A 26,681-nucleotide genomic window follows, 5' to 3' on the forward strand; every position below is an offset into this window, starting at 1 on the left:
GTACCTATTGATTTGGTTAAGGAAATTTTCTTGCTTGGACTTTTCCAAGCAGAAATTGTGCAAGAGATCATGAATACGACACCTTTTCACCTTGCTATTCGGTCTCCTCTCCATGGCCATTACTATATTTCTACTAATAAGATCTTCAAAAAAGTAATGTGTGACATCTTCTCTGTTTTTTTCCTTCTTCTCTTGTACAAATCCTTCAGCTTGCCACAACCGAAACAATTTGGAGACATGAATATCCTTGCCCTTTAAAAATCCTCCAAAGTAGAGAAAACAAGGCTTCAGATGGTGTGGTAAATTTTTATAACTGAATTCAATCAAAGACATGCTCTCTTCCAAGCTACCACCGTTACGTGAACCTAGACTTTCCTCTACTTTTTTCCACGAATCTTCGTTCTTCTTTTCCTCTTTCAGAACACCAGCAACTAACACAATGAAGAGAGGCAACCCTCCACAACTTTTTGCTATTCGAAATCCCACATCTACAAGTTCAGGTGGACAGCTATCCCCTTGAAACACCTCTTCCTGTAATAATATCCAACTCTCATCATCTCTGAACAAACGAAGATGATGGGGATTGCTTTCACATTTAGCATAATTGGCAATGTCAGTAAGACGAGTTGTTAGGATAATTCTACTCCCACTATGAGCATCTTTAAAGCACATATATAAACAGTCCCATGCTGTTTTATCCCACAGATCATCAATGAGAATTAAGAATCTCTTGGTTAACAAAACTTGACGCAGCTCATTAGCTAATTCACCGTCTTCTTTTTCAGTGCGATCAGCAGGCTGAAGAACATAATTCAAGATGGTAAGCAGCAATTCCTTCCATGAATATACTTGAGTCACACGACACTTAGCGTGAACATCAAAGTGAGGGGTAGCTATGAGATCATTGTAAATCTTCTCTGCAAGAGTGGTCTTCCCGATCCCAGCCATACCAACTATCGAGATAACATCCAGATGAGGAGATCTTCTAAGTATCTGCTCCTTTATTTTGTCCATTGCCTCCTGAAAACCCTCCATTTCTTCATTTATTCTTGGAGTATTACCTGATAAAGATGGTCCAAGACTCACAGAGGTATTTACAACTTTATGCACCGTCACGTCCATCTTCTTTCTTCCACAAGTCTCACTAACAACATGATTTTCAAGCTTAATGTTATCAACAACTTCAGAAATCCAAAGAACTTTGTACCAGAGTGGATGAGAACTGGACAAGCACGAGTCGATGACATACTCTGCCTTGTATGCCATTTCAGCAACACTTGTTATTATAATACCATAAACTTCATCATGCTCATCTAAGTTTTCCGCAAAATGATTCATCAATGATTTGAGACACAATAAGCTCTCCTTGACTGATTCAATCTGTTGCTTTAAATCGATAACCGAATCAATCTTAGAACGCAACAACTCCTCCAATTTTCCCAAGAAACAACTGAAAAATCCTAATCCATCTGTCTTGGGGAAACTACAACCTAATGAATGTGGAACTTTAAGACAGATCATTTTGACCTCTGCCTCAATATGCTTGAGCAGTTGCTTGAAATCAGAGAGATATAACATGTAATACCAGGTGGGTTTATAACCCTTGACATGGAAGAGACATACATAATTTATATCTTGAACACGTCTCACAAGGTCTTTGAGTTCTTGATGCATATCACGGTACTGTATGATATCTGCAATAAAAGATCTCAAGTACTCTGATTTTTCTTTGACTACTAGGATCTGATTCTTCAGAAAAGAGATTGAACAATCATCATAGTTCAACAGCCTGTCTTGGCAGTTCGATAAAAAATTGATAAGACCTTCTCCACCGGTCATGTTGCAAGGTGATGCATCCAGAAGTTGAAAGAATACTTTTCTGAACTCTACCTTGACAGTCTCAATCTCTTGTAGCAGATCAGATAATGGAATCCTCATTTGCTGAGTGCTGGACCCGTCCACGGAACTCCCATAACAAGAACCACTGATCTGTCCTAACTTGTGGGAAGTCACTTCAGTATGCATTAAGAGATCATGCAATTCGTTAAGCTCTGTGTGTTGTGTGAGAACATCCATGAGAAAAGCTCTAAGGAAAATAAGCTCTTCATGAACACTTTCAATCTGATCCAGAATTTCAGCTTCCAAAGTGGCTTTCTGCTGTTGTAGAATCATCAAGCTTCCTTCAGACTTGATAAGATCGAAAGCAATCGTCAAAAACTGAATAATAAGATTGACCTTCCTACTTTTGTTGCTATCCACAGCCTCCTTATAAATTGAACAGATAGAAGATTCAGCTTCAATTGAAAGAGTTCCAAATCTAGTCAAGAAATCATTCTGCTTCACGCATTCATTGATCTGAACTGGAGGATCAACAAGACACGTTACAAGGAGCAACAACCCATAGTAATACTTTTTAACCTCATTTGCAACAGTAAACATCGAATAACTTTCATCTTTCAGTAGCACATTGCCAAGAATATATTCATGAAACCCCATCAAAACCTCATCAACCTTGGGGATATGTGAAGATTGTGTCTTTGAGGATTTTAGCATGCTGAAATAAGAATCAATGACATCAAAGTCAATTGGAAGAAAATTCAGAAGATCTATCGTAGGATGATCCAGTGTCGATGATGATGAAATGTTGGGACACATCTGTCTAATCACTGCCTTAATAAACTTGAATTTAAGAAGCAATTTAATATGCAAGTGATTAATTTCCCTGGCCATGTCTTCTTGCTTCGAGTCACGAGAAAGAGATTTAATGACTGACCATGCCTGGTTAGTCACAGACTGATTAAGGGTCAAAAAATCAGTTATCTTAGTTTGCTCTTTGCACTGCTCCAATGAATCCATGAGAAAAGTTCCCAAGAGTATCAGCTCTTCTCGAACACAGTCAATCAGATATTTCAGAGGAGCCACTATGGTGGCTTCACCGTTTAGTAGCTGAATCAGATTGATTTCTACCTTGACATGATTAAACTTCAGTTGCAACAGAAAGAGCTCATGGTCTATTTCAGTATTCGTCATGCCATCATAGCAAGATGAGTAGATCACAATTGCTGCCTCATTGATCAGAGCTTCGATATGTGACTGAATAGAACTAAATTCTTCAAGTGAAGTGCCTTTAAATGCTATGTCACAGAGGAATCTAGAAAGGTGAGTAGATCTTTTTTGGAGCCAAGGAATTTGATCATCGAAAGTATTTTTCAATCTGGCATCATGACTTAGCAGCTCTTTCAGATCCTCTTTGAGAGCATCAACTAAATAACGCATAGATTTTGCATCCATTGAAGTCTCTGATCGTGATGACTTTGACTCTATCAATAGGTTCAGATAAATCTGTCTCAGTTCAGGCACGTTCATTGGACTTATCCTTTCCAGCAGTTTAGAGAACTCATGGTCCAGCACGTGAGACTGGTCGTCATCCTTCTCCATATTGTAGGCCAACTCTAAGAACCATAGGTGAAGTGCAGCATAAACTACATCTTCAGCACAGGTGAAGAGATCCTTTATACTCTCATGCTCAATGCACCACTTTGCAGTAAATCTCAAGAAGAGACTTAGGTATCCTAGCTTCTTTAGAAGCACATACGCGGGAGAGGCATCATCACGCTCCGGATCAAATGTAATCAGTATAGTAGCAAAACAATCAAGCAAAGCTACAACAGACTCCACCATCTCCAAAGTAATTAGCAGGCTAGATGACCTTGATGGCTTTGAAGTTTTGACTCGCTCAGCAATATTCTCCAGTCGAATTATCTTCAGCACCTTTGGTATCTTTCTGATGGCGTCATCACTTGTCTCGCCTTGTTCATTCACCGGAGAACCATTCTCAAAAAGGACACCAAGGGCTTCCACAAATAGGGCCTTAAGTTGTGTAGATATCCCGTTCTCAGGGTGAGCATCCTGGAGGAGCGCGAGAGACAAAGATACTTGAAATAGTTTCCCCACAGCATTGTCCAATTGATTATTCGTCAAACTATCAAACAGCTCACGATTCACAAGTTTTAGGACAGTCATCACATAGCAACACTCCTTAGCCATCTGCTTTCCACCTTTTCAGTTTTCTCTAATTGTTGGATTCCTAATAAAGCCTGCAAGTAGTAAATATCCAATATCTTCATCAGGTAGCTTGACACGAACATATTTCGTGCATATTAAGAAGATTCAATCATAACCAGTCTTTGCTTATATGCAAATAAGCACATACCAGGGGCGAGTTCACGTGAATCCATTAGCTTTTGCCTATACCTTATATATCTATTAAAATTTTTATCAAATACCTACAAATATTTGATTCAGAATCCAGTTATTCATGCAAATTATCTTAATGGAGATTTATACTTATGCTTGTGGTATTTTAACTTCTAATCTTCTTCTAAAACCCCTCCTTTAGGTTCCAGTATCTATACTCAAAATCATGTATTTAACCAAAAAAAAAAAAATCCTAATTTTCAATCATCTTCTTTCACAACGGATGCTCTTAAATAACATCTTTTGCTTACATACAGAACACAAAAAATGTAAACAAGAAATCCACTAATTTTCCTTTGTATCGAATACACAGTTAATCTAAATAAAAACAAATAAAACTTACTTCGGTATTGGCTGGGAAGGAGAAGAAAGAGGTATGTTTTCACCAATTTAACACAGATTACTTAAAATCACAGAGAAAAAAATTCACACTTCAGATCATAAGAAGGAGACTGATGAAGAAAGTAAATAGTTTTATTCTTTTTTCATTTCAATGTGAAAGATATAATAAACAATTATGGAGAAGGTACACTCACTAATTGATTAGTATTATCTCAAATAATGGTCCTTTATTATTTTTCAATTGCACTTCTTTTCATGTGAAAGACAAAAGACAAAAAAAGTTACTGTTAAACAAATGGTACAAGCTGAAGTATATACTAATACTAGATATGGGACCCCGTGCCAGTACGGGGCCCAATATATGTTACTGTTTCTGTTTTAATTTATGTGGTACATATGAAATTTGAAATTAATCAACTTTTTAGTATGTTTTTATATATTTTAAGTTGCTAATTATTTTTATTTAGAGTATGTTTTACATAAATATATTATAAATCACAATAATCAACAAGTTAATATAAAAAAAAACTTATAAACAATTCATTGACTTTTGAAATTTCATTTGTATCACATAAATAAGGACAAATCGAGTAATATATATGAAAATTACATAAAACGTACTATAACTCACAATAATTAGCAACTTAAAATATATATATCTATATTTTTCCCAATTTATGCGGTATAGATAAAATTTTGAAAGTTAACAAAAACTTTTTATATGTTTTGAAATATTTTAAGCTATTAATTATTATGATTTATAATACTTTTTACATAAAAAATTTATTTATATAAAGTATAAAAGAAAAAAATTAGAAAAAGAAAACATAAATGCCAGCAGGAGTTCAATCTATGTTAATTTCTATGTTTTAATTATTGTAATACCGATTGAATTTGGAGCGCCAACTAAATTTTTTTAAAGGATTTTTTTATAAATTTTAAGTTGTTAATTATTATAATTTATAATATTTTTATTAATTTTAAACCAATATATGTTTTTCTCTGTCTCAATTACATGAGACATATGAAATTCGGAGAGTCAACTAAAATTTTAAAATATGTTAAGTTGTTAATTATTATACCTTATAGTACTATTACGTGATTTTCAAATAAAATATGTAATTTTTTTATTTCAATTTATATGTCATTGATATAATTAGTTATATGATTTAAAAAAAATAAAGCGGTTAATTATTACAATTTATGATACTTTTTATATATTTTTTAAATGATATATATATATATATCTTTATGATATTGATATTAGTAAATAAATTAAATTTTATTATTTTAAATTTATGATTTCAATGGTCAGCCTATGTCACATTATAAAATGTTCCAAAGTAGATATCAGATTTACAAAATGTCGATGCCAGCTAAAGTAATAAAATAACATCTAAGGGCATGAACCTATATATGTATATATAAAGCTGAATATTGACAATTTGATGTGGCATCTCTCTATGACCGGTATTTCTATTCATCTTTTTTTTTCCTTTTTTTGACATTTTATCTTTGTTTTGTATTTTTATTTTTATTTTAAAAAAAATATTTATGTCATACCCGATTAATTATGCCCTTTATAACATCCATTACACTAATATAGATTTAAGTAAATGAAAATGGAAGATGAAAAGATAAAAACTATTCATTTTTTATAACTGTTTATAATTATTTAGCCTATAAAATAAAAAAAAAATAGTTGAGCATTTGTAACAAATAAGAACAAATTTTTTCACTTTGGCTCTTCTTCTTCTGACGATAATGATCAATATATGGTATCAACTTATGTCGCTAAGATGTCCATCAAATTTCTAGGTAATGTGACTTTTTTAACAAAAGAGAAAGAGAGAATATCTCATGATTCTTGTGAAGACATTGATGTAAAGAAAGAGATTATGTAACAAAAAATTCTTTTCAAAATAAAAGACTTTTTGAAAAAATGTTTACTCCTCCTACAAGGAGAGAAAATTCATTGTGGTTGAGAAATTTATAAGAAGACTGATTAGTGTTTCAAAGGGTAAGAAAAATTATTTGGAGAAAAAATCATTCTATTTATGGAATTCGTATCATATTAGGAGGAGAACAAACAAAAATTTGTTTTGTGATTTGAAAAGAGAGAAAATTAGATATTATTTCTTTCAACCTCATTATTCTTCTAATTTCTTTCTTCTTTTATTTTGTCTTGATTTTTGTATCTTTAATTAAAGTTTTTTTTTCTTATTTATCTTTAATTAAAGTTTATATATATTTTCTTAAAAAAGAATTTAAAAAGATGATCATATTTAGTTCCTTTCCTCATCAATGCTATTAATCTCATAATTAGTGTTATTTATATTATTTTCTTAATTACTTTTTTTTCTTTCATTTAATTATTTATTTGAAGAAATTAGTTATTATAACTTTATAAGAATTACACATGTATTTTTACATAATTGATTTGTTATTTTTAAATTTTTTGGATCATTCTTCATCTTAAAGTTTCTATCTATATGTAATAATAAAGCTAAAATAGAAAATGTGGGATGACACCTTCTTAGCAATAGATATTTATTTGTTCTTATCAATGTTTCTAACATTGTTATTTTTTCCTTAAAATAATTGTTGCCTCGATTTTTAGTTTTAGTTTTATTTTTTTAGCATTTTCTAATTTTAAAAGACTGAAAAATTTATATTGAAAATTTACAAAATATAAAAAATGATTTATTTAACTCCTATCATCATCAATATTATTATTAATTTGTTTTACTTCTTTTCTTAATCTTCATTTCATCATTAATGTAATTTATATCATTTTCTTAGATATATATATATATATATATATATATATATTTGTGACATTTCTTAGAAGTTAGGATTACTATTTATTTAATTTTAAAATTTTTTGAATTCTTTTGTCATACTAAATACAACATGTTTTATTATAATTACATTTAATATATTAATCAATATGTTGTACGAATGAAAGAAAATTATCATTTCACAAAAACAAAGGTTAAAATATAATTTATTATGATTAAGGAAAGATAAAATTATTATTCCAATATCCATAACCATATATAATACATTAAAAATTAATTGAAAAGTTGTAAATGGAAAAGGAATCACCATTTAAGGAATCATTATTTTTAAATTTTTGGATAATTTCTTCTTCTAAAAGTTTCTATCCATACGTAACAATAAAGTTAAAATAGAAAATGTAGTGACACCATTCTTACTAATAGATAGTTATTTATTTTTATCAATTTTTTTTGACAATTTTGGTTATATTTTTCTTTAAAATAATTATTGCCTCGATTTTTTTTTTAACATTTATTTTTAATTTTAAAAGATTGGAAATTTTATGTTAAAAATTTTAATAATAGAAAAAATGATTTATTTAACTTTTATCATCATCAATAGTATTAATTTTTTTGACGTTTTTTCTTAATCTTCATCTCATCATTAATGTTATTTATATAATTTTCTTAAATCACTTATTTTTTCTTTTTTAACTCTTTTATATATATAACGTTGGATATGTAAATGATGATGTGACATTTCTTAGAAGCTAAGATTACTATTTATCTAATTTCTCCAATTTTTGAGTTCTTTTGTCATACTAAATACAATATGTTTTATTATAATTACATTCAATATAGTAAACAATATGTTCTAGGAATTAAAACAAAATTATCATTTCAGAAAAATAAAAGTTAAATTATAATTTTATTATGATTAAGAAAAGATAAAGATATTATTTCAATATCCCATAACCACATTCAATACATTAGAAATTAATTGGATATAACTGTAAATGAAAAATGAATCACGATTTAAGGAAAATAAATGTTTGCAATACCATAATAATTAAGGAGAGAGTAAGATATTATTTTAATAGCCTAATTCGGAACTTTTAATCTACTACTCAATTAAAAATAAAATGCATTTAATAACATTAAAAAGTTATTAGTTTAGTATTTTTTCTCATTGTACTAATTCAATTCAATCAAACTTAATTTTAAAGATAAAATAACAGCTTCATTTTAATTGTTATCAATATATTTCAAAAAATTATCGTGAAAAGACTTTTCTTGCACCTTATTTTAATTTTCATATACTATTATTATTTTTTCTGTCATTTTTCAATGATTTTTTATTTCGATTTAAAATTTAATGTTTATTCTTAAAACTCTGATGGTACAAATTAAGGTGGAGTAGAATATAATAAATGATGATTCTTCTACTAAATAAGAAGATATAACGAAATTGAAAGGGTGAAGGATTTTTTTTAAAAATGGATAGGAAATTCTATTAAGGTATTATTACGTCATTATTCAATATATTTTTAATATAAATTTCATTTGTTGATGCATTTGTTTAGTACTCCCTCTGTCCCTAATTACTTGTCTATTTTGACAAATCAAGAAAGAATATTTTTTTACCTATTATACCCTCAATTAAATGACTAATTACTTTGAAAAATGCAGAACTTTTCATCTACTTCATAATTAATAGGGGTAAAATGATAAACTCACTATGTCATTAATTGATTTCTTAATAAATGTGTCAATTTAAAAGTGGACAAGTAATTAGGGACAGAGGGAGTATTACAATGTTATTTGACATTATGAGATATTTCTTAGACATCTAAGGAGAATGGTAGACCGAAATATATATTATATATTAAAGGATCAACTTCATGCAATGGAAGAATTTGTTATTAGCAAATATATTTTAACTTATTTGATAAAAAATATATTCTTCCTCATTTAATAGATGTAAAATTTGTGAAGCTTTATTTTTTTTCACAATCTTCATATTATTAAAACAAATAATAATATTACGATTAAACAACAGAGTAAATATAAAATTAATCAAAAATATTTAATTTAAATGATCGCGCGAAGTGCGGCCAAGTTCTCTAATTTAAAACAAAAAAGTAAAATTTAAATGGGTCTACTATAGAATTCCTAGAAATCCAACTTGAAAAATTATGTTAAAAATGGAAAATAAAAAGTGAAATAAATTTAATTGAGAGTTATCCTTCGTCTGTCCCATTTTATGTGAGACTTTTTATTTCTCGAGAATCAAATAGTTTAAGTTTGACCATAAATTTGCGTATGATATCTTCAAGTTTTTTTTACAAATTTGGAGAAATTAGATAAATAGTAATCTTAGCTTCTAAGAAATGTCACATCATCATTTACATATCCAACTTTTATATATATAAAAGAGTTAAAAAAGAAAAAATAAGTGATTTAAGAAAATTATATAAATAACATTAATGATGAGATGAAGATTAAGAAAAAACGTCAAATAAATTAGTAGTATTGATGATGATAAAAGTTAAATAAATTATTTTTTCTATTATTTAAATTTTTAACATAAAATTTCCAATCTTTTAAAATTAAAAATAAATGTTAAAAATAAAAATAAAAATGGAGGCAATAATTATTTTATTAAAGAAAAATATGTGTAGAAAAAGTAGAAGTAGATGAAGTTACTTTAGTTCATCTTTTTGGTGGGCCTCAATGTACAATTTCTATAGCTTTTAGTCCAACTCTTTAGTGCAATGTTGGTCCTCCAAACTCCCATTTCTAAATAAGAGATGTAATGTAATATATATATTTTAAACAATATTTTCAATTTTTAGTTTTATTTTTTCATCCCTACCTTGATCCCCCGACCCACGCACCCACCCTATCAGCCCCCCACCCCCCAAAAAAGAATTTAAGTATATTTTTAAAAAATATTTTCAACTTTAAATTTTTATTTTTCACCCCCGCCAGCCCCCCCACCCCATAAAAAATTTAAGTTTGATTTTAAAAAATATTTTCAATTTCAAAAATTATTTTCTACTCTAGTAAAACAAAAAAATATTTCTCAAAAATATTTTTTATTCATAAATCAAACACTAAAAGTTTTTTCCGCAAAATATTTTCTACTCACCAATTAAACATGAAAAAATAAGTAAAAAATCTACTTGTTTTCCAGGAAAATATTTTATGGAAACATTTTCCTTCCTACCAAACACACCCATAGTTTTATTCTTTTTTCATTTCAATGTGAAAGATATAATAAACAATTATGGAGAAGGTACACTCACTAATTGATTAGTATTATCTCATTTCCTCAAATAATGGTCCTTTATTATTTTTCAATTGCACTTCTTTTCATTTCATGTGAAAGACAAAAAAAGTTACTGTTAAACAAATGGTACAAGCTGAATTAGAATATATATATATATTTCAGTAATGTAAACAAAGGTAGAATGAATTGTACAAAGTATAACCAATGTAAGGCTTTATACAGAATGAATCAAAATTTTCAGGACTAAAAAAAAAACAACTTAACAGTCTCCTTGATCATATCCCTATAGCATCAAGAAGGCGCGAATGTTCTGACACAGAAACCAATGAATTCGCGACAATAGCACCACTAGCAGCAACTGCAGGAACTCCAATGCCAGGAAAAGTAGAGTCTCCACAGCACATAAGTTGTGGAATTGGTGTTGAGTGTCCAGGAAATGTGCCTTTACCTGCAGATTGGTTTAGAATGAGCGTGATCTTATAGTTTGAGTAAAAAATAATGAGTTCAGTTGAACACGCTATTTTACCTGCTAATATAGCTGGCCCATAGGTCCCTCTGTTTCTTCTAAGAAATCTTTGATGTGTTAATGGAGTTCCCACTAATTTCACCTCACACTTCTCGCGATTAAACCCTGGCCCAAGTGCTTTCTCTACAGCCTTCCACATTACCTGTCATGTAACCGGAAAATCAGCTGAAAAGGGACCTCAATATGAATACAATTTTGCAGCTAACTAGAACGGAAAGTACAACTAGTTCTTGATTGCAAAGATACATATAGACGGAAAATGAACATGTGATAAAAGATATCTAGAATAGTGGAGGATGCAGTATTTAGTCATCGAGTTCATTTGAGCTCAGTATTTTCAACGAGGAGCATACATTTACGTGTAAAAGTCCACTAAAATTGCAATAAATTATAGTTTTAAACCCGTATGTTAAAAGTGTAACGGGTTCAATTCTAAGAATCTTAAAGGTTGAACCCATAGTGTTTAAATCTTGGATCCGCCTCTGATCTAGAACATAAATCAGCTAGGCACGATGGCTTGAGCATTGTGACTAAGCTTCTGATTCAAGATGGAAAATGCAACATCTAACAACATGTTAGCTAACATCATACTAACGTGACATGATAAAGCAAGTTGATCAGCCATACTATCATCACAAAACTATGTAAACAACGAAAGCTGGACCGTTCTTTGTCACCCCAATTTGTGGGACTATACTGGGTGTGTTGTTGTTGTTGGACCACTGTTTGTCATTAATAGATAAGAAATTATAAGAGTACCTCAGATCTTTCAGCCTTGAGGTTTTTGTACTCATTGCTTCGGCGATCAAGACCTTCCCAAATTTCAAATGGCTCAGTTCCAGGGGTATAAGCATGCAACACATGCTTTCCAGGTGGAGCAAGATCTGGACTAAGCACACTCGGGACAGATATCAGCACAATGTTCTGATCAGCATCAACCCCTCGGTCCCAATCATTAACTACTATATGATGGATTCCCAGGTCATCAGATATACCCTATAGATCCATTACAATGACAATTAAAGTAAGCAATCAGTCCACGAAAGCTATTACAATGCATCGTTGTGCTGTGCCTTACCTCTGCATCAAAACCCAAATGCAGATGCATGAATGATTCACACTGTTGGGTCGTTTCAATCCCGTCCTGATATGACTTCGGGACAGCTTCTGGAGGCAATAAACTCAGTGTATCCCACATAGATGCATTACTGACTACCGCCTTCCTAGCACGGACAAACTGCAACATCACGAAGAGAAAGTGCAACCTTAATAGAAAATGTCATGTATCATTTCACAATGCAACATACTTTTAATCTACTCACTTGGCCACCTCTTAGTTTGACTCCAACAGCTCGACCCTTTTCAACAACTATGTTTTCTACGTGACTCTTGAGAGAAATCCGTCCACCAAACTTTTGTAATCCTCGAACAAGAGCATCAACGATTGCTCCACTTCCATGAAGTGGATATTCTAAAGAACAACCTGGCTTATACCATTCTGAGAGCATGTACACCTATGAAGCATCAACTATGATATTAATGAAGTTGTATGAATTCATTGTGAGAATAATGATACTTGCTCCAATAAGTTAAGTTAAATGTAAGAACGTTAAACATAAAATCGAGTACAACACTCGTGAAACCATGAAGATGAGACTAATTAATACCAGATTTATGTAGAATATATCTATAAGGATATATGTTACCATTTCTGCTGAGAGTATGCCGTTAGTTTTGACCCCGGCAAGCAAGAAAGCTAGGAGATTCAGCCAATTACGTATAAAAGGGTCTTTTATCCCCAAAGAATCAATGATTTCTGAAAAGGGTCTGAGAAGCTTGGTAGCACCAAGGGCTCCTTGAGGTCCCATTTGAGCAAAAGATTTTAAGAGAGAAGGTGCATATCTAGCAGCAGCAGTCGAAAGAACGCCCAAGTCCCCTCGGATAGATAGTGGAGGAAGAGCCATTGCAGCTGCTGAGATTGGAAGTATTGCGTCCTGTAAAAACAACACTCTATGCAAATGAGTAAAGAGCTCTTACAAAAGTTCGAGAGCAAGGGACTATCAAGAGAAACATCTCTGGGTATTATAACAATCAATAACGTAAGAAACGACAACATGTATGAGAAGTATGCAATACTCACAAGAAGTTTCCTCCACTCTCTCGCTGAATCTGGTCCTGCATACTTCTCTAGATCCTGAATTATGAGAGAGATTATCACGAAGAATGTTATAAGGAAATGTAACCATTCAGTTAAAAGATAAAATGGTTTCATTAGGATACGATCACATAAATAAAAAGGAAGTCTTACAGTCCTCTACTGTAAGCATCGTACACTAGCTCAACATCCTAACATTTTAGATGTTACAACATGAAGCTTGCAAATACTGAAAACACACAGGAAAAATTTCGATGATGTCTATGAAAGATGTTCACAAAAGCAAACAGGAGGTCAGACCTTAAAAAACTCTGTTGGGCCAATGCGTGACAGGAATTCACCTTCAGGTAAATATACCATCCACGAGTCATAATTCACACAGGGAATCGATTCACCTAATGCATCAAGAACCTGAGAAACATATCAATAAGTCAAGTTATTTGCTAACAAGAAACCACACTAAATGTATACTAAATTACAGTAAAAATTTGTTAACATCTCATACACTTATTTCATGTGTAGTAACTTAAGAACATTGATGCGACAAAGAAAATGCTAGTATTCAAAGCCCTTAATTCGAGTTCTATCCACATTAGACGAATACTACATTTGGAAGGAAGGTCTAGGATAGACGAGGGAAGAAGAAAACTTATATATATACTAGTATATTTCGATTCATTTGCATTCTGAACAAACAAAGCCAAATTATAAACATATACGAGTATAACCTGTGCTAATGGATTAGCCTGAGGACCTCTTGATTGAAAACCGGAGAACAATGATGGACCAGAGTCAAATTTGTATCCTTTAATATCAAAAGAGTGAGCTGCACCTCCAGCTACATCATGGCTTTCGAGTACTAAAACATCTTGGCCATACCTAGCAAGAAGTCCAGCACAACATAGTCCACCTATACCGCTCCCAATAACAACGATATCTGCTTCTGGCTTGCCTGCACATTATTCTGCAGTCAAATAAACATGTTCCTGTAGTGAGAGAACTTATCCGCATTAAGAATCTACACAGGCAAGATCCTTAGAAAGACGGTATTTTCCTTCAATGGAACATCAATTTACACCTTGAGGCAAGTGGATACATCACGAGTTATCAAGTCTTCCAAATAACAATCTGTTATACACTAAGCATAAAGACAACAATTTCAATACGTTATAAATTATGAACTTACAACAACGAGACATATCGTGCATATACTCGTTCCTTTTTTCAGGAAACAGTACTCCGTTTGCGTCATGTAATTTGATTGAACACAGAATTCAACAAGGTAATGTGACTTGCAAAAGAGTCAGCTATAAGAAACTATCAAAACATTTTGGAATGTCCACACTTACTGAGTGTTACTACATGTAACTACATTCTCCCCATCCAAATTCACTTGGCACTTTTGGCTTGTTGAGTGTTACTTCTACATATTTTCGAAATCTACGCCAAATTTACTATAAGTTGCAATTTTTCTTATATCAAAGTTTTAAAAAATAATGCAAAGATGATAGTCAATATATATTTAATTTGATTCTCGCCTTCTCCGGTAAATCAAAAATTGAGAAATATCTTGGCATTGTGTATTGAGTAAAATTGGCTAGACCAAAGAGACAAAACGCGGATAGGAATATTAGCTGACATCACTGTTGACATCCATGTTTTAGTAAGGAATAGTGGATTGGGTTATGAATTATGACATTTGATCCACTCAGTGGTGGACCCAAGATTTTCACGAAGTGGGTTCAAGATATAAAAAATAAAACTAAAATGTGGCAATAGGGATTCGAACTCGAGTTGGCTGGAAAAATTGAACCCTTTTCTCTACTTAGCCAAGGGTCACATTTGTGTTAGTGAGGTCAAAAGTTAATATATACATATAAAATTTTAAAAACTAATTAAATATACATATATATTCGGTGTTTTATTTCAACGAAGTGGGTTCATATGAACCCACTTGAACCACTGTAGGTCCGCCCCTGGACCCACTCCAATTAAGTCAAAGTAACCAATAATCCTTTCATTCATTAACTCAATTATTTTTACCCATCCATTTGACACCCCTAACAATAAATATTTAATGTTCCACATGTGGGTCCGGAGTCCTGAGAAGGTAGACAGTTTATTTCCAATAAAACCAACCACATTCACAAGGTCCCAATCTTTCTTGTAAAACATACATACATATCATAACAACAATTATAATAAACCATAGCGGTACCTGGAACGGGTTGCTTGGAGGCAAGAGTAGCAGAGGTAGAAACTGTGCGTTTTCGATTCGATGAGCTGAAATTGAAAAGTGGAGAAAATGGAAGAAATCTCAACGCCATTGAATTTGAAGTTTTGCAACTAATTTGGCTAACCATAAATTGTATACTATTATACTTCTATAGCTAAGTTTGTTGATAGTTGAATTTCCACGTTCTAAGTTTCTGCACCACAAATTTATATTGTATCTCACATAACTTATATAAGTTGTGTGAGGCTACTCAATAGTTTGACAAGTGGAAGGTGGGTCCATTCCTTATTTTTTTTTAAGAGTATATCAAAAATAGTCCCTTAAGTATGTATTAAACAACTTTGGTCGTTTAAGTTTGTCAAAAGTTAATATTTTTATTTTCCGACGTATTTAACAATTTTACGGTAATAGTGCAAAAAGAGATTTAAACATAAACATCAAGAAAATCCCATTAAGAATTAAAATTAGTTTTTGTGAATTCGAAGCAGGTAACAGGTCTGGTAAGATTTGTATCACAGAAATTTATTGAAAATATAACTAAATAAATTATAAAAAATATAAGATTGGGTGCGTATTTTGGTGTGAAGTCAGATCGTACTAAAGACAGCGATTTATTTTGAAAAATGATAGATTTCCAAATTTCATTCTTTAACAAATTACTTATCATTTAAATGAAAACAATCATACAATTTAATTAATATTGTACTAAAAGCAAAAAAAAAAAAAAAAAAGAAACTCCTAGGTGCAAATCTCATCGCCACCTGTTTTATTGAAAAGAATTTAAAGGACGATAATTGAACAACTTAGTTCTTAATTTTGCGTACGATCTTCATGTCGCTATTTGGAAATAGAGTTTGAGGGGTTGTTGGTGGCAATGAACCTTGGATGGGGCAAAAACTTTTAAGTGTCAAAGGTAAAAGTGCACCAAAAGGAAGAATTTTAGGCCAACAACTATCATGAATGTCTAGTACAGCTTTACAACATTGAGGCCCGATTAATCGAAGTCGAATAGTTAAGAATGATGTTATAATCTCTTCAACACATCCAGGAACATTGAACACTGATGCTAAGCATTTGGAAATATCCGGAAAAAGACCATTATCGAGCTGACCTCCTAAACCTGGTAAAAGACCTTCTCCTCCGAGTAACTGTGAGACGCTTGGAGAAACCTCAATCGATATGCATAAGAAAATAAGTGCATACGCATAGACAGAAGTCATTTTTCTTATCGAATATATAAGTTGGTAAGATATTTTGGAATTTGATGAAAATTTGGAAAGGAGGACATGCCATATTTATATGGTAAGATATTTGGTTACTTTTCCCCCCCTTTAAATTAAACGTCTTTAATATGGGAACTTTATTGTACATTTTAATAGTTGTAATTAATTTTCGTTTTAAGTTTTAATGCCTTTAAAGAGAGTACCATTAATCTATACGATATTTACTAAGTGACAATATTTGTTATATTTAGTATTTTCGTTCATAAACAGTAAGCATAAGGATTATATTAAACTGAATGTGTTAAATTTTTGTTAGGGGTTATTACATATTGTTTCATAATAATATATCGTATTGTATTGTATTATTTTAATGAATATAATGTTTGGATAGATTGTATCGTTCTCCATCGTTATATAATATCACACATTCATAATACAAGGTAGGGTAAAAGAAAAAATAGAATTATTAAATAATAAGTAAAGACAAAATGAGAAGAAAATATTAAGGTAACGACAGATCACATCAAATCGGTCCTCACAAAAAAATGAATTTTTTTATCGTTACCTAACAATGGATTTAAATCATACAATATAGTAAAATTTAAGTAATAAACAAAACAAAATACCTAGATAAATATTTTATATTATATTTTCATGTTTCTGTTTCATTCATATTATACCAAATAAATATTTTATATAGACAAACATCTTTAATCATTTTGAACAAAATAAAATCCTCGATAACAATTAAAATTATAGACTTCCAATCTGGGTAATTTCTGTTACATGATTCATAGAATAAATAAATACATACTAATAAATAAAAATATTATTTATCCTTCAACCCGAACAACATAAACATATATTATTAATAATCATAGGTACTTCCAAACTAGGTGAAAAATAAAAATTCAATCACTAAATTAAACCTTGCATCAATCACAAAATAAGATTTAGAGTCTAAGTTTTTTAGACCTTCGATTAATATAACCTTTTGACTAGTCTAATCGGTGTTGCAGGATCATCTGACGGACTCTCAGCCCTATTAGGGCCACTAGGAACCAAACGATATGAAGACCCTAGCCCTCGTTGACCATCATTCAATTTCCTTGATGCCTTCAATTTATATAACTTTTTGCCTAGCTTAATAGGCGCTGGAGGGTAATCTGACGGACTCTCAGCCCTATTAGGGCCACTAGGAACCAAACGGTATGAAGACCCTGACCTTTGTTGAACATCATTCAACTTTCTTGAAATCTTGTGAATAGCTAAAAAAGGTTGAAATATTTTTTCACTTTTTGCTAATAAACTCTCATGTGGTCGAATAGCTTGAACCATTTTTTCATTACTAGGAACAAAGAGAGCAATAAGAATGAAGAAGATTAAGTGAAAGAAATTCATTTTTGATTGTTTTTTCTTCGATGAATGGTTCTTAAATAATAATTATTGTAAATGTGAACTTAATAAAGTTTATATGGTATATATGGAAAAAATCTTTGAAGATTAACTTACTATAAATTCATAAATTTTATCTACAAATTCATCATGGAGATTTGAAAAGATTTTGCAGTACAAAATTAATTTTTTCCTAATTAATAAATGCAGTATTATGCTCCACATATGTAGAATTTTTAAAAAAATACCAAATTATGTTAATCTAGTTATAAATTTGGGTTTATTGTTTAATTTCACTTTTAAAAACTTTGAATATTTATCTTAATCATAAGAATTGCAAGATTCAATGCATTCAATCGAGTGTAAAATATTTTACACACAATTTAACAGATTTGATTTCTTCATTTCTGTTATTTTCTAGAGTTGGGGATCTATCATAAAGCCTACCGGACTAAGCATTAGAAAATAAGACCAAAAAGGTGAAAGTAATTTTTCCCCTTTTAACATCACCTTACAAATCAAATTCTACCTCCAATGTTATTTTGTTTCCATTTTTATATTATTAAAATTATTATTTATTTCCCCCATAAACAACTTTTATATGATGCAAATATGAATTAGTCTAAACCCAATGCGAACTCATGGAATATATATATATATATATAAGTTGTAACATATTCAGTTCAATATAATTCTTGTTTTCTTTAATTTAGAGGATGTGCTACTATAATAAACATTGATATTAATGCTAAAAAACATTAAAACTTGAAAAGATAATTGATTACAATTTTACTACTATTAAAATGTATACAATAAAGTCTTCATATTAATGACATTTAAAGAAATTAAAAGGTCCACCATACATTAACATTACATCCTACAATATATAAATATGAAATCTTCCTTCCAAATTTTCATCAAATTCCAAATCCTCTAAACATGACTTATGTCTATGCTTATGCACTAATTTTCTTGTGTATATCGATCCAGGTTTCTCCGAGCGTCTCACAATTACTAGGAGGAGGAGGTCTTTTACCAGGTTTAGGTGGTCAGGTCGATAATGGTCTTTTTCCGGATATCTCCACATGCTTAGCATCAGTGTTAAACGTTCCTGGATGTGTTGAGGAGATTATAACATCTTTCCTAACTATTCGACTTCGATTAATTGGTCCTCAATGTTGCAAAGCTGTATTAGACATTCATGATAGTTGTTGGCCTAAGATTTTCCCTTTTGGTTCACTTTTCCCTTTAACACTTCGAAGTTTTTGCCCCATTCAAGGTCCATTACCACCAACATCCCCTCAACCTCTAGTTCCAAAAAATGGCGTAAAAATTGTACACGAAATTAAGAACTAGGTTTGTTCAATTATCGTCCTTGGAATTCTTTCTGGTCTAATAAATGAGTGGCGATGAAATTTGCACCTAGGAGTTTTTCTGTTTTTAGTATAATGTTAAACTGTGTGATCGTTTTTCGTTTTGTGTTACATATATATTGCACATGTTGTAACACTTGTTAGTACAAGTGCTTTATTCAAATTAAATAACAATAATTATAGGTACACAATTAATATGTACAATTTTGGTTGTTGTGTAAAAAAATAAAATACTTCAATGAACTTATTTCATTCAAATCAATTTTGAAAACAAATAAGACGTAATTAGTATTAGATAAGTAACAACCCTTATAATAAGGCCTATTCTGATTCATTAGTCTCCTAATCAAAATCTAATTCCTCAAACACACGGTTGTCTATCTAGGTTATTATATATGCATTTAATATATTTATCGTTTTCTGTGACGACATACATCAAGAATTTGAATGATAAACCAACTCAAAAAATAAAATATGATTATTATGATAAATGTACTCGAAATTAAATAGGTGTTGATTATTTTTTGAATGTTTATGAAACTCTATGTCCTAATAGATTTGGGATAGGAATATATTGTTCTTTTAGGATTGGGAGAACCTTTTTCTTATAGGTTTGGGATTATTCGGGATCTATACATGTAGTTGGGATTCTAAATCATTGTACCTTTTTTTTTCTTTCATAGAAAACTTTCTTTGCTTTTGCTTGGAGGATTAAGCCTACCCGAACATCGTCAACCTTTTTGTTCATAGGAAGTGACAGTCATGGACCCTCGAGGCTCTAATCTTTTAAAGGGAGATTGCAAAGGAAGAATAATCTCTCATGTCACCATGATCATGGACCTTTCATGTGAGATTATGTTGGACATTCTTTCGAGATTACCAATCAAGTCCATTTTTTGTTGTAAGACGGTTTGTAAACTGTGGTATAATCTTTTAACTTCGGACTCATTATTTTCTAACATGTATCACAAAAGATCATCATCTAATTTTCCTTGCCTTTTGCTTTCAATTGGTTACCCTGTCCAGTTTCTTGTGGAACTCAAACCAGATGATCCTTACCCCCTAAAGAGCACCACTGCGTTGAGCCCTAAGTTTCATCTCCCTTTACCCGACATGAGATTAATTGGTTCATGTAATGGGTTCGTTTGTTTGTTGAAAGGTTGCATATATGACTTAGACCATTCGGTTTACATTAACAATCCTCTTTTGGGTGAGTATTTCAAGGTTAAATTGCCTAAACGGAAGAAAAGAATTTGTGTTGCTTATGCATTCTGCTTTAGTGAAGTCTCTAGGCAGTATAAAGTATTGAGATCAGTAGTTAGTAATTTTGATAGACATCCACAAGTATCAGGATTGGAGGTTTATACTCTTGGAGTTGATAAAAAATGGAGATATGTGGGTGACGCTCCACAACCTCTATCCATAACATTTAGTAAGGCTAACGTCAATGGTGTTGTTCATTGGATGAGTTCGGGAAAAAATGACAGCATTTACTCCTTTAACAGCTGGACAGAAGAGGTGAAGTCCTTGTTAGCTCCGCGTGGTCTGAAAACTCCATCCTACAAATTGGTGCTAGTAGAGTTGGGGAATTGTCTATGTTTGTGTAATCCTAATGATAGTGAGTATGTTGATATATGGTGGATGAAAGAGTATGGAATAGCTGAATCTTGGACTAAAACTCACATTTTGAAGGATACTATTCAACCAAATACCCGTTGGGATAGATTTATACCAATCTCAACTTGGAAAGATGGAGAAATATTGATGCAAAGGTATAGTGGCACACAAGTAGTTTCTTACAACCCAAAAGAAAAGAAGTTTACGAAGGTTAAAGTGTACCCTGGACATGTAGCGGCTAGCTACATCCCAAGTTTTTACTCACTCAAGACTGTCATTGGAGAAAGTTCTCAAGTCTCGTATGTTTATCGGAGATTGACATAGTTTAGATATTTAATTAGTCTTATTTCCTCCTGGATATTATGTTTTTCTTCTATGTTTCTCATGTAATCTAGCTTAAGACCAGTCGACTTTTAATGTTTAATGGATGCTTTTGAGTTCTGGTAGTACAACTCTGCCTCTATAAGTAGAGCATACCGTGTTCATTTTAACGTTTCTAGTCTATTTGCAATGTGAAGTCTCCAAAGTTGCATTCCTTACGTTCAATTTGCTCTGCACTTGTTACCAGACTAGCCAACTTAGGTGCCCATTTTGATTTATATAGCTTACTCGAGATTGGCACTGTCTAAATCACGGAATTAGTCTAAACCAAATCATATTTGCCAACTCATGTAAGACTATTTCCCACATCAAGGATGCTGCTGCTGTTGGGGTCATGTGTATGGTGCAATTTTTGGCGAGGCTAATGTCAGTGGTGCTCTTCATTCGATGGATCCCAAAGAAAATGACAGAATTTACTCCTTCGATATTGAGACAGAAAAGATCAAGTCCCTGCCAGCTCCATCGGGTCTGGAAACTCCATCCTCGTGTTTGAGGCTAGCAGAGTAGGGGAATTGTCTCTGTTTGACTGATCATATCGACAAACAACACGTGTGGATGAAAGAGTATGGGATTACAGAATCTTTGACTAAAGACAGCATTTTGGTGGATCTATTCCGCCTGGTATGGATAACTATAATTTTGAATTGTTAATAATTTGGAAAGATGGAAAAATCTTGATTCAAAGTCGCACAAAGCTAGCTTCGTACAACCCAAAAAAGAAGAAGCTCAGGGTGGTTAATGTTTACCGTGATGTTACTGCAGTGACTAGATACATCCCAAGCTTTTACTCGCTCAAGACTATCATGGGGGACGACTTTCAACTCAGAAATGTTTATCCAAATAGTGAGATAAACATTTCTGAGTTGAAAGTCGTCCCCCATGATAGTCTTGAGTGAGTAAAAGCTTGGAATGTATATAATCGCTGTAGTCACCATAAACATTAACCAACCTGAAACTCTTCATTTTTGGGTTGTACGAAGCTAGTTTTGTGCGACCATGAATTAAGATTTCTCCATCTTTCCACATAAGTATCGGTTGAAAATTAAAGTCAACCATACCACGCGGAATAGAATCCACCAAAATTCTATCTTTAGTCCAAGATTCAGAAACCCCATACTCTTTCATCCACCAGATATTAATATTAGTGGACAATTTGCTGTAATAAACCTAATTACCTCTCAGTAAAATTTTATTGTATCACACTTGCTCTTTTTGTTCTCCATTGGAGAAAGTGTTGTTACGTGAAGTAGTTCCATGTTAATCTCTTCAGGTATTGAATACTTGAACGATTCCAATACTAAACACATTAATGGACAATAACATATGGAGTATCTAGAAGTTTTAGAAAATATATGTACTTTCTTTGGTGTGGAAACAAAAACTGCTAGCTAGAAATTGGGAATAGATACAATAGAATCTCAAGAAAGATAAAGGAATTATATATTCTTTGAGTCTCCAATGTAATACCTTATATATATATAGGTTCACTCCAACGGCTAGCTAACGGCTAGTTAGAATTTCATTAATTACTAAATACTTAGTCGGTGTAAGAAAAAATATTAGGAATTTTTTTTTAATATTAGCTAACGGCTAGTTAAATTTCAATAATTACTTTCAATTAATGACTCTGTGTGGTTACTTGTGGAACTCAAAGTAGCCTCTATAGTCATTTTAGAGGATCACACTATATAAAAAAGTTCAGTCAATCCAAGACATAAACCCTATAAACTAACTCCTTTTTTGTTCAAACGAAGTGACAACCATGGATGCCCAAAGCTCTAAGCTTTTCAACGGAGATTGCGAAGGAAGTAGAATCTCCCATGTCACGAGGATTATGGACCTTCAAATAGTGATTATGGTCAACATTCTTTCACGCTTGCCAATCAAGTCATTTTCCGTTGTAAGATTGTTTGTGAACGCTGGTATCATCTTTTAACTTCAAACCCTTTATTTGGTAAAATGCATTACAAAAGATCATCTTATTTTCCCAGCATTTTTCTTTCGATAAATGACTCAGTTCGGTTACTTGTGGAACTCAAAGATGATGTTACTCACCCCCTAAACAGAGCCATTATGTTGAGCCCTAGGTTTCACCTCCCTTCCCCCACTTTATATAAATAAAACTTGAGATTAATTAGTTCATGTAATGGGTTCATTTGTTTATTTAATGGTTGGAGGAATACCGTAGAGCATTCAGTTTACATTAGCAATCCTCTTTTGGGTGAATATTTTGAGGTTAAATTGCCCGAATGGGAGAAAATAATTCAGCGCGTTGCATATGCATTCTGCTTTAGTGAAACCTCTGGACAGTATAAAGTATTGAGATCAGTAGTTAGTAAGCTTGAGGGACGTCCACATGTATAAGAGTTGGAGGTTTATACTTTTGGAGTTGATGAGAAATGGAGAAATGTGGGCGAGGTTCCAGAACCTCTATGCAGATCATTTTGTTCATTGGATGAATTCAGAAAAAAATGACAACATTTACTCCTTTAACAGTTGGACAGAAGAGGTGAAGTCCGTGTTAGCTCCGCGTGGTCTGGAAACTTTATCCTCCTGCTTGACACTAGTAGAGTTGGGGAATTGTCTATGTTTGTGTGATACTAACGATAGTGAATATGTTGATGTATGGTGGATGAAAGAGTATGGAATAGGTGAATCTTGGACTAAAGATCACATTTTGAAGGATACTATTCAACCAGATATCAGTTGTGATAGATTTATACCAATCTCAATTTGGAAAGATGGAGAAATATTTATGCAAAGGGATCGTGGCACACACGTAGTTTCTTACAACCCAAAAGAAAAGAAGTTTACGAAGGTTCAAGAGTACCTTGGACTTTCAGCGGCTAGCTACATCCCAAGTTTTTACTCACTCAAGACTGTCATTGGGGAAAGTTTACAAGTCTCATATGGTTATCCGAAGATGAAAATAGTTTAAATATTTAATTTGTCTTACTTCCTCCTGGATATTATGTTTTGCTTCTATGTGTAATCTAGCTTAAGACCTGTCAACTTTTACGATTCTATGAATGCTTTTGAGTTATGGTATGTCAACTTTTACTGTTTAATGGATGCTTTTGAGTTATTGTAGTACAATTCTGTCTCTATAAGCAGAGCATATACATATTCTTAATTAATTAATACATACTTTCACTTAATAATAAATCACTTAGCTCCTTTTTTGTTCATTGAAATCAGAAGGAAGAGACAACCATGGACCTTCCAAATGTGATTATGATGGAAATACTATCAAGATTGCCAATCAAGCCTGTTTTCTGATGTAAGACTTGTGGGGTTCCAGCCCCCATTTTTGTTAAAGTCTTAAGTTGGTACCACTACATACCAACTAATTCTTATCAAGATAACTACATAGTTGCAAAGTTTGAAACTTTGGTATTTTTATGATGTCATTGGTGACATAATTAGGAGTAGATTTCTCCTATAAATAGAGAGCCCTTTGCTCATTTGTGAAACACACCAAGTTAGAGAGAAAACACCATTTTGAGATCAAAGTGAGGTATTCCATAGACTATACAAGAAAAGTAGTATGTGAAGAAAAATAGAGTGTGACCGATATTTTAGTAAGGTGAAAATCAAAAGAGTGTTATTCCTTTTGAGTGTGTAGTAGTCACTTTGAGTATTGTATTCGTGACTACAGTGTAAAATTCCTTACTATAGTAATATCAGTTGCTCCTCTTGGTCCGTGGTTTTTCCCTTATTTAGAAGGGTTTCCACGTAAAATTCTTGGTGCCATTATTTTCCCTTCTTATTTCCATTACTTTTACCATATATATTTTTGTGCTTGTCCGCATTTTCCCAACAAACTGGTATCAGAGCCAAGGTTTTATCTGAGTATGCTCTGTGGTTGCAGCACAGTCTGAACTTCCACATCATAAAAGAATTACTTTGGTTTGCAATATCTATATTTTTTGGGGATAAACAATGAAAGACAACACAAGTAGAATGGTTACTTTAAATAGTGTTAATTATGCCATTTGGAAGGGAAAAATGGAAGATCTGCTTTATGTCAAGAATTTTTATCAACCAGTCTTTACCACTGTAAAGCCTGATAATAAAATAGATAAAGAGTGGAATCTGTTGCACAGACAGGTTTGTGGATTCATTAGGCAATGGGTTGACGATAATGTGTTGAACCATATTTCTGGAGAGACACATGCTCGAACCCTATGGGAGCATCTTGAAAGTTTGTATACTCGGAAAACTGGCAACAATAAAATGTTCTTGATAAAGCAGATGCTGAGTTTAAAGTATCATGATGGTTCTCCGATGACAGACCATCTGAATAATTTTCAGGGGATCATGAACCAATTATCTGCTATGGGCATCAAATTTGATGAAGAAATTCAAGGCTTGCTTCTACTTGGTTCCCTACCAGACACTTGGGAAACATTTAGAACTTCATTGTCAAATTCTGCTCCGGATGGTGTTATCTCAATGGATTCCGCCAAGAGTAGTGTCTTGAATGAAGAGATGAGAAGAAAATCTTAAGGTTTTTCTTCATTGGATGTCCTGGTAACTAGCTCCAGAGGGAGAAACAAAACTCGTGGTTCTCAAAATAGAGAACAAAATAGGAGCAAATCCAGAGGCAGACTTAAGGATATTGAGTGCTATCATTGTGGCATGAAAAGGAACACAAAGAAGTTCTGCAGGAAGTTGAAGAGAGAGAACAAAAACAAAGAGGAAACTAAAGAAGATGGCAATGAAAATTGCCTAGCCACCGTCACCACCGAAGATCTTGTTACTGTCCTTGATGCGGATATGATAAATATTGCTTGTGATGAGTTAAGCTGGGTTGTGGACACTGGTGCCGCATCTCACGTGACTTCAAAGAAGGATTTTTTCTCTTCCTATACTCCTGGTGATTTTGGAACCTTGAGTATGGGTAATGAGACTGTTTCTAGGGTGGTTGGTATTGGTACAATTTGTTTGAAAACTAGTGTTGGAACTAAACTAGTTTTGAACAATGTGAAACATGCCCCTGATGTTCGTCTACACCTGATTTCTGTTGGTGTTTTGGATGATGAAGGATATGTTAGTACCAACGGTGATGGAAAATGGAAACTCATTAAGGGTTCCTTGGTTA

General features: G+C 32.4%; 3 protein-coding genes and 1 pseudogene across 4 annotated transcripts; 2 read left to right on the forward strand and 2 right to left on the reverse strand.

Annotated features, from left to right (window-relative positions):
* Positions 1 to 1,888: 1,888 nt before the first annotated feature.
* Positions 1,889 to 14,338, reverse strand: LOC125829753 (prolycopene isomerase, chloroplastic). Of its 2 annotated transcripts, XM_049508947.1 has the most exons (10): positions 14,081 to 14,338; positions 13,653 to 13,763; positions 13,338 to 13,391; positions 12,904 to 13,191; positions 12,520 to 12,711; positions 12,276 to 12,434; positions 11,957 to 12,193; positions 11,198 to 11,339; positions 10,936 to 11,119; positions 1,889 to 1,905 (listed from the first exon to the last, which is right to left on the reverse strand). In XM_049508947.1, exons 2-9 carry the CDS (start codon positions 13,710 to 13,712, stop codon positions 10,947 to 10,949), a joined length of 1,305 nt encoding a protein of 434 aa, XP_049364904.1. In that variant the 5' UTR covers positions 13,713 to 13,763; positions 14,081 to 14,338; the 3' UTR covers positions 1,889 to 1,905; positions 10,936 to 10,946. The 2 variants fall into 2 exon arrangements, with proteins under 2 accessions (XP_049364904.1, XP_049364903.1); XM_049508946.1 differs by lacking the exon at positions 1,889 to 1,905 and having other exon boundaries at positions 10,828 to 11,119.
* Positions 14,339 to 16,391: 2,053 nt separating this feature from the next.
* Positions 16,392 to 16,808, reverse strand: LOC125829644 (uncharacterized). Its single transcript, XM_049508836.1, has one exon. The coding sequence runs from the start codon at positions 16,806 to 16,808 to the stop codon at positions 16,392 to 16,394; it is 417 nt and encodes a 138-aa protein (XP_049364793.1).
* Positions 16,809 to 20,341: 3,533 nt separating this feature from the next.
* On the forward strand, positions 20,342 to 22,421 carry LOC125829645 (F-box protein At3g07870-like). The gene is made up of 2 exons (XM_049508838.1): positions 20,342 to 21,499; positions 22,347 to 22,421. The coding sequence occupies exons 1-2, from the start codon at positions 20,342 to 20,344 to the stop codon at positions 22,419 to 22,421; spliced, it is 1,233 nt and encodes a 410-aa protein (XP_049364795.1).
* Positions 22,422 to 23,339: 918 nt separating this feature from the next.
* Positions 23,340 to 24,515, forward strand: LOC125829780 (F-box protein At3g07870-like; annotated as a pseudogene).
* The last annotated feature ends 2,166 nt before the right edge of the window (positions 24,516 to 26,681 follow it).

The sequence above is a fragment of the Solanum verrucosum genome, unplaced genomic scaffold, assembly GCF_900185275.1.
Source record: "Solanum verrucosum unplaced genomic scaffold, falcon-dt-bn FXZP01000008.1, whole genome shotgun sequence".
In the NCBI taxonomy this organism is placed as follows: Eukaryota; Viridiplantae; Streptophyta; class Magnoliopsida; order Solanales; family Solanaceae; genus Solanum; species Solanum verrucosum.

What these genes read in the sequence shown, in the direction of transcription:
- LOC125829753 (XM_049508947.1), bottom strand. Translation starts at nt 13,712, where the DNA reads ATGGTATATTTACCTGAAGGTGAATTCCTGTCACGCATTGGCCCAACA. An exon ending in TCAAACTAAGAGGTGGCCAA is followed by an intron (nt 12,435 to 12,519) that starts GTGAGTAGATTA and finishes GTGATGTTGCAG; the next exon opens with TTTGTCCGTGCTAGGAAGGC. An exon ending in ATTTGGGTTTTGATGCAGAG is followed by an intron (nt 12,194 to 12,275) that starts GTAAGGCACAGC and finishes ATGGATCTATAG; the next exon opens with GGTATATCTGATGACCTGGG.
- LOC125829644 (XM_049508836.1), bottom strand. Translation starts at nt 16,808, where the DNA reads ATGACTTCTGTCTATGCGTATGCACTTATTTTCTTATGCATATCGATT.
- LOC125829645 (XM_049508838.1), top strand. Translation starts at nt 20,342, where the DNA reads ATGGACCCTCGAGGCTCTAATCTTTTAAAGGGAGATTGCAAAGGAAGA. An exon ending in AAAGTTCTCAAGTCTCGTAT is followed by an intron (nt 21,500 to 22,346) that starts GTTTATCGGAGA and finishes TGCAGTGACTAG; the next exon opens with ATACATCCCAAGCTTTTACT.